Genomic DNA, 14,192 nt, shown 5'->3' with positions numbered 1-14,192 from the left:
CTGAGAAATATGCTTCCCCCTAAAACCCCCGCTATCAACAATATATTTAAAATGTATGCGTATACTGTGTCAAATAGTTCAGTTTTTCATAAGATAGGACTAATCGTATTCCTAATATGGTGGTATATGTGCCAGTTCCATTAATCCTTGTTTTTAGTAGCAGACAGTTGCCTTACTGGACTTCTAAGAGGTTTCTCTACTTGTCAGGGGAGGTGATTGTTCCACATGGCTACTCGGTGTTTGTGAGCTGTTCTTGATAAGAAGCTATTCTTGATAAAGGCTCAGAGGAGAGCCAAAACGCATAAAAGTGACTCCTGTTTTTGGATTACAAATATCTATTAGCTTGATCTGAATTGGAAAATTTACTGACTTTTTGAATTCTGATTGCCCGATGATTGCCTGATGATACTGGTTTCCTGATTGGCTACTGAGGGGCACGTGAGTAAGACTAACGGCTAAACAGCTCACAAACGCTGAGCAGCAGTGTGGAATGATCACCTCCCCTGACAAGTAGAGAAACCAATAGTAACAAGATAGTAGGTAAAGTAGTACTAATGGTAAGTACCTATAGGTGCCAAATATTTTTTTAATCAACAAACACCTGTTAGGGGGGCAATATAGCACTAAAGAGACTCATAGAAAAATTAGTTACAAAGTCTGAAACAAAAAAGAGTGCTTTTCCCCTATATAGAAAAAATTCTCACTGAATAATACAGGAACGATTTTTAAAGAAACACTCAAGTCAAAATTAAACTTTCATGATTCAGATAGAGCATGCAATTTTAAACAACTATCCAATTTACTTCCATTAACAAAATGTGCACAGTCTTTTTATATTTAAACTTTTTGAGTCACTAGCTCCTACTGAGCATGTGCAAGAATTCCAAGAATAAGCGTGTATGCATTTGTGATTGGCTGATGGCTGTCACATGGTATGTGTATGAATTTGTGATTGGCTGATGGCTGTCACATGGTACAGGGGGAGTGGAAATAGACATAACTTTTAAAATTGTCAGAAAAAAAATCTACTACTCATTTGAAGTTCAGACTAAAAGCTATTGCACTGTCTTGTATCTTGTATTTGTTTATTATGCAATCTACTGGGTTGACTGGTCCTTTAACCATTCATACTTTATCTTTACTGGTTTAACTATTCAATCATACACGTTTAAAAACACTTAAACTCTCTAGATATCAATATATAGCATAGGTGTGTGAATAATACCTCTGAAAATCATGTATCTAGATGTGAAACATTGTACTTGATTTGTATAATATCAAGCAGTCAGATACAAGCAATATCTTTTGTAGCCGGCTATTAATAAATTCAGAAATAATGCTGCAACAAGAGGACCTGTTAATATGTGGGATTTCAGATTATGAGATTAAAGCTATCTAGCTAATACTCTATCTGTAATTATAATGTCCTTGCTTGCACAGTTAACTTTAGCACAGCAGCTCAGTATAATAGATTCTGTCTGCTTAAAATCTCTAGATATCAATATATAGCATAGGTGTATGAATAATTCCTCTGAGAATCATGTATCTAGATGTGAAACATTGTACTTTGTTTGCATAATATCAAGTAGTTAGATACAAAAAATATTTTTGAGCCAGCTATAACAAAAATTCAGGAATAATGCTGTAATAAGAGGACCTGTTAATATCTGGGATGTCTGATTGCGAGATTAAATCTATCTAGCTAATACTCTATCTGTAATTATAATGTCCTTGCTTGCACAGTTAAGTTTAGCACAGCTTTTCAGTGTAATAGATTCTGTCTGCTTAACCCCCTACTATAGCGGGGGCTAGATTAATGTTTAACTGACTTATTTTACTATCATAGCATAATGTCTGATCTCAAAATATAACACACATTTACAAGCTATTGGCAATCAACAATTATCATAGGGCGTAAGCGGTTAAAAAATGAGAGTATGAACTCTGAAGCCAGACCCCTGACATGTGTTTCGCTCACGCTTCCTCAGAGGGGTTGACTGCTTGATATTATACAAATCAAGTACAATGTTTCACATCTAGATACATGATTCTCATAGGTATTATTCACACACCTATGCCATATATTGAAATCTAGAGAGTTTAAGTGTTTTTAAACGTGTATGATTGAACAGTTAAACCAATAAAAAAAAGTATGAATGGTTAAAAATCATTCCTGAATTATTCAGTGAGAATTTGTCCTATATAATTGTAGGGGAAACACACTCTTTTTTGTTACAGAAACCTCTCATAAGTCCGGTAAGGCAACTGTCTACTACTAAAAACAAGGATTAATGGAACTGGCATATATACCAGCATATTAGGAATACGATTTGTCCTATCTTATGAAAAACTGAACTATTTGACACAGTATACGCATATATTTCATTGCTGATACATTATATACTCTTGCTTTGAAAAGTCTATTCTGAAACACTTGGACACTGTGCGTACTATACAGACTATTGTTTGCTACAAGTGTCATTCCATTGACACAATCTGTGTGTATTTATCCGAGAATCACATTTTTATAATTACCTATAGTTGTGGCCACAACAGTTTTTAATGTGATATAACTTATTTATTAGTTTTATTACTTTTATGCATGAGCTATATATCTCTTTAATAAACTATTTTATTTATATACCATAAGTATCATTTGCTATACTTTTATGTTATACCTTTTTGTAAAAGAAATATCTATACAGTAGCATTTTTTCAGACCTGACTCCCAGCTTTCCATTTTTTAGCGCTGCTCTTACTATAACTTTTTCTATTATGTATTTATATGTGTATATATGTATTTACAGACATATATACACATAAATAGAGAATAGATGTACGCACATATACACATATACATTGGAGCCCTCTGCAGTTAAGTAGTTGAAAACATGTTTATACTGTAAATATTTGTCATTCCAATGTTCTGCACATAGAGGAATATGTTCTAAGTATTTTTAAATAGAGATTCATATATATATATATATATATATATATATATATATATACCTATATACAATTTTATATATGTTTGGGGAGATTACATAAGCCTGTGCACCCTTCATTTTTTCACAGTTGTTTGATTGTGAGCCTGCATTGTGTGGCTGTTTGGGGACCAAGGTTTTTGGGGGGGACCTTGATAGGGTCCCTGGGCTCTTCCCATTTGGCCGGATGCGGTGGCTAACTCTTCCATTGCTGCTTTTGATCTTAGTTGAGAGCTTGTGAGTGCTGGACTACTTCTGTGTGATATATTAATGTATTATTATTTTATTGTATTTTTCCCTGTTTGGGCCTTGCACCCAGGCCTGTCTGGGGTAAACTGCCTCTGACTCTGGTGACAGTGCAGCTTCCTGAGAGTGCTGTTTTGCACCCAGGGCTGTGCATGTTACAGGGTCATGGGATGTGAACCCGGTCCGGCCTGAGAGTGCTGACCCCTCCCGTGTTTTGTATATGTTTGGGGAGATTACATAAGCCTGTGCACTCTTCATTTTTTCACAGTTGTTTGATTGTGAGCCTGCATTGTGTGTCTGTTTAGGGACCCAGGTTTTTGGGGGGGACCTTGACTGGGTGCCTGGGCTTTTCCCATTTGGCCGGATGCGGTGGCTAACTCTTCCATTGCTGCTTTTTATCTTAGTTGAGAGCTTGTAAGTGAGTGCTGGACTTTTTCTGTGTGCTATATTAATGTATTATTATTATTTTTGTAATTTTCCCTGTTTGGACCTTGCACCCAGGCCTGTCTGGGGTTAACTGCCTGTGACTCTGGTGACAGTGCAGCCTCCTGAGAGTGCTGTTTTGCACCCAGGGCTGTGCATGTTACAGGGTCATGGGATGTGTACCCGGTCCGGCCTGAGAGTGCTGACCCCTCCCGTGTTTTATATATATATATATATATATATATATATATATATGTATTGTACCAAATTACCATTACATATAGTAGAAATATTTATTAAAGAATAAAAACATATTTATAAATACTTAGAACATATTCTGCTATGTGCAGAACATTGGAATGTGAAATATTTACATTAAATACATATTTAAAACCTTTTTTAAATATAAATATTGCATAAATATGTTTTTACACGTTTTCATCTACTTAACTGTAAAGGACTCAAATGCACAGTATATACAGTATATATATATATATATATATATATATATATATATATATATATATATATATATATGTGCTTATATATTTATGTGTTTACATGTGTACATATGTCTGTACATACATGTATACACATATAAATACATATGTACACACACACACACACATATATATATATATATATATATATATATATATATATATATATATATATATATATACACATCTTTAGCAATGTATCTGTATGTATCTCTATGTTAAAGTCCTTTTGCAGCTTTTTTTTTCCAAACACCGGAGATCTCATATCTTTCAGCCCTTATAACTTTTTACAGACAGTGTTATTATGAGTTTAACTGTACTTTGAAATGTATTTTTGAAGTGTTTTGTTTTGGAAAATAGTTAACCACCACTCAGAAATTGTGGTAAAAATTGAAGCGTAAATTTTGCTCAACTTGTAATATCAGCGCAATTGAAAATACTCACGGAAACACGATATTGTTTGCACAAAAATGTTAGCGCCTCACTTGTAATCTAATCCTTAATAAATGCTAAATTCATTCTAGACTAAGGGGCAGAATTAACATGGTGCGGACAGACATAATCCTCTATAGTGAATCATGTTTGCCGCACATCGATAAATGCAGACAGCATGCACCAGCAGTTCTTGTGAACTGCTGGTGCAATACCGCCCGCTGCAGATTGGCTGCTAGCAGGGGGTGTCAATCAACCCGATCTTATTCGATCGGGCTGATTGCTGTCCGACACCTCCGAGTTGGCGGACGAGTTAAGGAGCAGCGGTCTTAGGACCGCTGCATCATGCGGAACTGAAGCGTAGTGGGTCGGAAGCAGCATCCGCTGCTTCATAAATCGACCCCATAATGATATATGAAAGAAAAAATTAGCCTGGTAATAATATACAGATTCTTTAAAATCATATTGATTGTTTAAAAGAGCCATTATAGTGCAAAAATTGCACAAGCTACCCTGCAACAATATGATTTTAACCCCTGCAACAAGGATTATACACAGAGCTGCAAAAAATTATATGCTCCAACAAATTAGAGCATGCATTTTTTCCATTATAATGGCCTTTTAAAAACTAAAAAATAAGGACCAGATTACAAATAGAGCACTAAATATCGATTGCGAGCAAGCAATATTAGAGCTCCACTTTGTAATACCAGAGCATGATAATGTGCGCTGGCATTACAAGTCAATTGCAATGTGAACATGCGCTTGCGTTCACATTGCTAGGAAGCACTGTGCTCATGAGAGTGTGCTTCCATAGGCTCACAGATGGCATCAGAACCTTGCGCAGTGAAGGGGTAAGTAGCGCAGCGATGGGCAGCAAACAAATATATATATATATATATATATATATATATGATTATATACATATATATTTATGTGTTAATATGTGTATTACTGCTCCCCTCTATATCTCAGACCTTGTCTCTAGATACTCTCCCTCCCATCCCCTTCGCTCTGCTCACAACCTCCTACTCTCCTCCATTCTTGTTAACTCCTCACATTCCAGTTTATAGGACTTCTCCACACTGGCTCCCATCTTGTGGAACTCTCTGCCTCACTCCACAAGACTCTCCCCTAGTTTTAAAAGCTTCAAGTACTCAAAAAGACTCTTCTGTTCAGGGATGCATACAACCTACACTAACCTTTCTTTATACCAGTTCCTCTCCTCCATTGCTATTTACTATGAACCCCCTTAGAATGTAAGCCTAAGAGCCCAACTGCTTGCAGATCACCTTCACAAGAGCTAACTACAACAGTGCGACTCTAGACAGGGCCCTCTACCGATTTGATCCCTATTATTGCTACATTGTATACCACCTACATTTATAGCACTGCGGAATCTGTTGGCGCTCTACAAATAACCGATAATAATAATATACACATATTAACACATAATTAAATATGTATATTATCATTTACATATACAGTATATTTATATACACAGTTCCCATAGACCGATATGTAAAGGCACTATTCAGTGCACCCCACTCCCACCAACTTTAGACCCCAAAAACTACCTAGTGCAGTTGTTTTTAATTTAAAAAAAATTATATATTTTTTTTAATTAAAAACTGCAATGCCCTCTATTTTGAGGGCATTTGGGGAACTTTTAGAAAATTAACCAGAGATCTCGTGGTATCAATAACCAGCCACTTGCAATAATTTAGCGCTCCACTTGTAATCTAGCCCATAGTGTACAATTTGAGTGTTCACAGCGCAGTGGATGCTGTCATGCAGTAACCAAAGTCTCGATCTCTGCTGAGGTCAGTTAGGACAGCTATAAAGTGTGTATAGCAGTACATGCTATTAAGTTTAGGGCTAGATTTATCATAGCTGAGGCATACAGGGGCACGTATACACGCCCCTGTACGCCTTAGCTCACCTGTGGAGGATCGAAATTACCCGTAGGTAATTAACATTGCACACAAGCGCAATTTTGCGCTCGCGTGCAATCCCGCCCCCTGCCCGCGCACAGCCAATCACGCGCGGGCAGGAGATGTCATTCTCCTCGGTCGGACTCGACCGAGGAGATTGAATTTCGCCACCTTAGAGGTGGCGAAGAGCTTAGGGAAGCAGCGGTCTGGTGACCGCTGCTTGATAAATCACGCCGAGCAAGTTCTTGTGAGAACTTGCTGCCGTAGGGGCTTGAAAAATCTAGCCCTAAGTCTGGAGGTTGAAGGTTTCACTTTTAACAGGAATTAGAAAGCCCACACTTTTTAGAATTAAACTACAGTAAGAAGGGACAACATAAATAATTAAATAAATTAATTTAAATTAATATTGCAAAGTTTTTCTACTACATTTAATTAGACATTTTATATTACAATCTTTGATTTTTCTTATTGTATGCTTTGGGTGATTTGAAAGACCAAATATGCTACCATATACTGTAATAGGGCTATTGAATCCTTGTGCCTTTCTAAACCTGTAAACTTTTTAGGACAGGATTAATTTAAAGGTCACAGTATTTCTATGTATTTGATTAAAGTTAGTTTAAATAAAACCAAATATCATTAACACTATCTATCCTATAATTTAAACCTTTTACCAAAATCAAGGTCTAGGATCTTCTGATAGTATTGACCACCAAAAGCAAAATACAGGTTAGTGTTTCCAAACAATCTGAATCTTTTGGAAAATATCAGCATAGACAGGAAATCTAACAGTTTAGTGTACTTATATTGCATATTTTATTCAAGAAATTAAAATTGATTAATTTATTATGTACTTTAAGTACTTTAATAGTTTAATTGTTCAAATTATGTAATATATTATTTAAATAGTCTTAAAGAGACCCTTCTTTTTCCAGAAGAACCGACTCCTTCACATAAAATCATCAGCCCACCCTCTGGAGTTGCTTACTCACATGGCGATGTCTCCGAATATGGCCTCAAGGCATGCAATCCTTTACCTTTTCCTGTGAGCAGATATGAACAGCCAGATAGTGTAGGGTCAAAATATTACTTGGACCATCTAAAGGCTGCTGGGGCTTCAGCTTTGAGTCCAAGGATTGAGATCACCACATATAATGAACTGATTCACTCAGGGGGGTCATATCGCAGCAGAGATTCAGATATTTTGGTAGAACACCAACCAAATTCAGCTGCTACTAGTCCAAGGTTTACTTTGCCAGTACCTGGTTATGAGGGCTACAGAGAACCGCTTTGCTTGAGTCCAGCTAGCAGTGGTTCATCAGCAAGTTTTATTTCAGAGACCAGTTTCTCTCCTTACACATCACCATGTGTTTCACCAAATAATGGCCCTAGCGATGAACTATGTCCACAGTTTCAAAACATCAATACTCATTATTCCCCCAGAGCTTCTCCAATAATGTCACCGCGAGCAAGTATCACAGAGGACACCTGCCTAAGACCACATTCTCCATCCCCTCGACCCAACTCAAGATCATCATCCCCAGGCTCAAAAAGAAGGTATTCTTGTGCTGAGCTCTACACTAACCAACAAACTACGGTTTCTCCAAGGCAGTCCAGGACCCCCTCCCCCCAGGCCTCACCTCATATTCACATAAGGGAAGATAATTCTTCTGAGAATTACAGCCACCCTTCTGCATCATCTCATTCAATGGATGCTATGAATAACCTTACTACGGATCCTTCCTGTGGCATACCATCGAAAATGTGGAAAACAAGTCCAGATCCTTCACCAGTGTCTTCCCACAAGAACATGCAATGCCATATATATCAGACACCGGATTACCTTGGGCAGTATGAGCAGGAGGAGAGGAAGAGTCAAGAGTCCATTCTTCTAATGCCACCTACATGGCCCAAACAACTTGTTCCTGCAATGCCCTACTACAGGTAAGAACTGTTGCTTCCATTGATTCATTGCTGTTTTTCTGTGATCAAGTAATATCTAGCAGATTAAAGGGATCGTCTAGTCAGAATTAAACTTTCATGATTCAGATTGAACATGCAATTTAAAGCAATTTTTTAATTTACTCCTATTTTCAAATTTTCTTAGTTCTCTTGGTATCTTCATTTTAAAAAAGCAAGAGGGTAAGCATAGGAGCCGGCCCATTTTTGGTTCAGCACCTGGGTAGCACTTGCTGATTGGAGGCTACATTTAGACACCAATCAGCAAGCGCTACCCAGATCTGAACCAAAAATAGGCCGGCTCCTAAGCTAAAATTCAAATAAAGATACCATGAGAACAAAGAAAATTTGATAGCAGGAGTAAATTAGAAAGTTTCTTAAAATTGCATGCTGTATCTGAATTATGAAAGTTATATTTTGACTAGACTATTTCTATAACTAAAGAGCACTTAAAGGGCCATAATACCCAAATGTTTAAACACTAGAAAGTGATGCAGCATAGCTGTAAAAAGCTGACTAGAAGATATCTCACCTGAACATCTCTATGTAAAAAAGAAAGATATTTTACCTCAAACGTTCCTCAGTAGCCACATCCCATTGTAAAGGATTTCTAAGCAGCATATTAGTATGTCTGTCCTGGGACAGCTTAGGGGATGAGCCTTGTGCACTCTCATGTTATTTCCCTATTCAGTTTAAAGGAAGTTTACAATGAAATCTCATGAGAGTTAAGTCAAATCTCATGAGATCACAGTAAAAGAGTTCATGACCTCAGCACTGCTGATGCTGATTGGCTGCTGTTCATTTCTTCATTTTTTTATTATTTTTTTTACCTGCACCTGGGAGCACAGAACTTACTCTGCTGAGCTGAGGAAATTGTGAGGTAAAATATCTTCCTTTTTTACATAGAGATGCTCAGGTGATATTTTCCTGTCAGTTTTTTACAGTTATAATGCATCAATTTCAAGTGATTTAGCATCTGAGTATTATGTCCCTTTAACTAGTTTTACTAAGATGAAGAGGCTAGTCCAACTTCAATTCAAGTGAGCATATTTTCCAATATGTGCATAGATCTCTAATGTTTGTTGAATTATACGATAGGATCATTTACAAATAAATAAAAAAATGCCTGTAAAACAAACAAGGTTAATTTTATTTCATGCTGCTGCCACTAGTTGCAATATTTAACAAATGTTCTATGCTGTAGTATCTTGCAGGACTTTTTCTTTATAGTCATATTAGTTAATAATTACAGCACATAGCTAATGTTAGTACCACTTTTTGCTGTTTTTATTCTGCTTATATTGCCCATTTTAGTTATAAAATAAAAAAAGATTAAAAAATAGTTTTTATTTTATCCTATGAGACAAGTCATCACTTTGCTAAATATTTGTCTGGAATATTTCAAGAAATAACAGCATCCACCATTTTAAATCACTCAACATAAACAATAAATTGACGGTTTTCTAGTTGCATTGTCAATTGTCAATAATCTTACACTACATATTTAAAGGGACAGTTCACTGTAAATTGGTTTTCCCCTTAATGTGTTCCCAATGACTTGTTATAACAGCAGCAGAATATAAAATGTATGATACATTGCTCATTTATTCTTCTTTTGCAAAATAAATAGCTGGATTTGCTCTTTGAAACTACAGCCCTTCAAATTAGGCTAAGTTTGGAGTGCGATCAGATCTCGCTATCTTATCACTTAAATACTTCCCTTCCTTATCTCTGTACAATATTTAGAAAGAACAATTGAAAATGAATATTTTAGAGCTTTATCTCTTCCACCCCACACTGTCAGTGTAGCTTATTCTACCAGCTGTGTTTACATAGTTACTCAATAGCCTATACCTAAGTATAGAAACCTTCAACATAGGTAAGGATATCAAAGGCTTAATCAGTTATTTCAAATGCCAATATAAAGGCTAAGGAGATATGTGTAAACAATTTAATACACTCCAGCAGGTAAAATGGATCATTGGGAACAAATTAAAGGAGAGAAACATTTTCGGGTAAACTGTCCCTTTAAGATGTATGTACCATATCAGTGAAGGGAAAAAAAGTGAATTTTGTAAACCATGCTACTAAAGCAAGCATCAAGAACTAAAAAGTGTTTGAAAATCAAGTATTCAGCCTACTTTTACCTCTTTTTTTTAACCATTGTTATTAGATTCTAGTACGTGCTTTTTTTTTTAAAGGGACAGTCTAGGCCAAAATAAACTTTCATGATTCAGAAAGAGCATGTCATTTTAAACAATTTTCCAATTTAATTTTATTACCAATTTTGCTTTGTTCTTTTGGTATTCTTAGTTGAAAGCTTAACCTAGGAGGTTCATATGCTAATTTCTTAGACCTTGAAGGCCACCTCTTTTCAGATTGCGTTTTAACAGTTTTTCACCACTAGAGGGTGTTAGTTCACATATTTTATATAGATAACTCTGTGCTCGTGCACGTGAAGTTATCTGGGAGCAGACACTGATTGGCTAAACTGCAAGTCTGTCAAAGAACTGAAATAAAGGGGCAGATTGCAGAGGCTTAGATACAAGATAATCACAGAGGTTAAAAGTATATTAATATAACTGTGTTGGTTATGCAAAACTGGGGAATGGGTAATAAAGGGATTATCTATCTTTTAAAACAATAAAAATGCTGGTGTAGACTGTCCCTTTAAATAAGATTTTTAAAATGTAATCAAACTTGTATAGTTTTACCTGACAAAAGCATGAAAACAGGGAAATTGTTCAAGTTACATTTTTTGAATAATAGAAATTTGAAACTCAAACTTTGGTATTGCAGATTACCATTAGCCAGAGTCAAACCCAGGAAATTCTCTGATTTCTTGAGATCTTATAAGAATTTAAACATATTTTTTTGCCATACAGTTTTACTTTCTATACGTATGTATAATAATAAAAAATATTTAACCCAGTGGCTTTGTAGTCACCTTACTAAAATACATAAGTAAATAAATAAATAAACAAATAAATAATACAGGTAGCCCTCAGTTTACGCCGGGGTTAGGTTCCAGAAGGAATGGTTGTAAATCGAAACCGTTGTAAATTGAAACCCAGTTTATAATGTAAGTCAATGGGAAGTGAAGGAGATAGGTTCCAGGCCCCTCTCAAAATTGTCATAAGTAACACCTAATACATTATTTTAAAAGCTTTGAAATGAAGACTTTAAATGCTAGACATCATTATAAACCTAATAAAATAATCACACAACACAGAATATATAATTAAACTTAAGTTAAATAAACAAAAACTTTTGCTAGACAGCATTATAAACCTAATAAAATAATCACACAACCCAGACTTCACTTGCATTTTTCTGCAAACAGTTCTTTCTATGCATTCCAATCTGGACTGAGTTATAGACAGGAAGACCTTGTTCCTTTGAAAGCTGCTCGATAGCTCAGGTCTGGTTAAACTGATTAATTTCAGCTTGCTTGGCTTTGCTGCGACACAAGCAGACAGCTCCACCTACTGGCTATTTTAATAAATGCACTGCTTCTCAATGCTTTTCACTAGCAGTCACATGACTGGAAAAAAAGGTTGTTATTCTGAAACGGTGTAAATTGAACCGTTGTAAAACGAGGGCCACCTGTATTTCCCTTGTTGTTTGAACCATTACCATCATTATCAAGCTATATAGTCAGGTTGTCCTCTTCTTGATAAATTATGTGGTAATTATATACTTACTTATTGCAGAATTAGGTGCATACTATAGCATTTAAATTTGTTTGCAACTGATCTAAACTGATTTGATTCTGCTTAAAGTGACAGTCAACACCAAAATTGTTTTTGTTTAAAAAGATAGATAACACCTATACTACCCATTCCTCAGCTTTGCACAACCAACATTGTTATATTAAAGGGACAGTTCACCTAAACATTTTCTCCCGTTTAAGTTGTTCCCAATGATTCATTTTACCTGCTGGAGTGTTTTAAATTGTTTACAAGTAGCTTCTTTACCCAAAATTTGGCATTTGAAATAGCTGATTTAGCTTGTGGTTTCCCAGCCTATACTGAAAGTTTCTATACTGGAGTATATTCTATTGAATAGCCTAAGTAAACACAGCCAGCAGAAGAGATTACACTGTCAGTGGGGTGCATGATAGTTAAGTAATAAAATGATAATTTCCATTGTTCTCTCTAAGTATTGAGCTTTAGTTTTCTAGACAAATTTAAGATAAGGAAGCAAGTCTGTGTACATAAAGTGATAACATAATGAGATATGATATTACCTGAAGCTCAACCCATTGTAATAGGCTGTGGTTTAAAAGCACAAAACCAGCTACTTCATATACACAAATTAACAGAAAAATGCAATTTCTCATACATTTTATACTCTGCAGCTGGTATAACAAGTCACTGAAAATACATTCATATAAAAACAATTTTACAGTGTACTGTCCCTTTAATATACTTTATAACCTTTAAACCTCTATATTTCTGCCTGTTTCTAAGCCACTAAAGACAGCCTCTTATCACATGTTTTTGTTAGCTTTTCACAACAAGGGAGTCCTAGTTCATGTGAGCCATATAGATAACATTGTGTTCATGCCCGTGAGTTGTGGCAGATACTGCACAAATTGGATAAAATGCAAGTCAATAGATAATAGATAAAAAAAAGTCTTGTGTTCTGGGGCTGTCAGAAAAGTCTTAGATAAAAGGTAATCACAGAGTCAAAAATATATTAATATTATAGTGTTGGTTATGCAAAACTGGGGAATGTGTAATAAAGGGATTATCTATCTTTTAAAACACTAACATTTTTTGAGTTGACTGTCCCTTTAAGTCAGTCAAAAAAATGATCTTTTAACCAAATTATGGACAGGCTAATCTGCTTATAAACAGCAGCTCTGCATGTACAGCATAAATATTACATCCTTGTCCAGCATATGGACAAAATAATCTGGCTAAAAACTTTTTCTTTGCATTCAGATGAAAAACTTCATTTTTATTTCTGAAATATGTACACTTATAATATAAAAAACAAACAAACAAAAAACACCATTGCAAATGTCAGACCCATCTGCCATTTAAAATGTGCAATTGGCAAATCTTTTGTATTACAAAACTATGAGACATTTTGAAAAACTGTACTTTTTCCCTTCTAAAATATCTAAAATATGGTGTAACTAGTTTTTGTGACATCTCTCACTTTATGGTGACTGTCAACCACTCCTTAAATAAAAAATGCTGCAAAATTCCTTATTGGTTCCAGAATTAGAGGTATGTGAAAAAGCAGGTTTAGATTGTAACTGGCTTTTTGGCCTGCCAGAGATGTATGAGTTTACATTAAATTGTTTATTTTATAGTCACCCAGCCAGGTAAGATAAACTGTAGCACATAAGCAAATCAACAGCAATAATATTACTGTAAAATCATTTCTTTAAAATGTATTAACACATGTAGATAAGGATTTATGTTTTAGATTAAGGTATTGGAAGAATCTGTATAATACAAGGAGATCAAGCTATTGGTGAAGTATGATGGAAATTAAAGAGACAGTCTACCATAGAATTGTTATTGTTTAAAAAGATAGATAATCCCTTTATTACCCATTCCCCAGTTTTGCAAAACCAACACAGTTATATTAATATACTTTTTACCTTTGTGATTACCTTGTATCTAGGAACCTTCTTCCAGCCCCCTGATCACATGACTGTGACTGTTTATTATCTATTGTCTTAAATTTAGCATTGT

General features: G+C 35.4%; 1 protein-coding gene across 5 annotated transcripts in view; it reads left to right on the top strand.

Moving 5' to 3' along the window:
* NFATC2 (nuclear factor of activated T cells 2) overlaps positions 1 to 14,192 on the top strand; it is a 273,373-nt gene that overhangs the window by 59,624 nt on the left and 199,557 nt on the right. For 3 of the 5 annotated variants that reach the window (XM_053693631.1, XM_053693388.1, XM_053693551.1), the window contains exon 2: positions 7,455 to 8,463. In XM_053693631.1, the coding sequence (XP_053549606.1) occupies positions 7,455 to 8,463 (1,009 nt within the window). The remainder of the gene's footprint in view (positions 1 to 7,454; positions 8,464 to 14,192) is intronic. The other 2 variants (XM_053693701.1, XM_053693471.1) reach the window with 2 other exon arrangements.

Source organism: Bombina bombina, chromosome 1, assembly GCF_027579735.1.
Source record: "Bombina bombina isolate aBomBom1 chromosome 1, aBomBom1.pri, whole genome shotgun sequence".
NCBI classification, from domain to species: Eukaryota; Metazoa; Chordata; class Amphibia; order Anura; family Bombinatoridae; genus Bombina; species Bombina bombina.
This window is presented reverse-complemented; position numbering and strand designations above follow the sequence as displayed.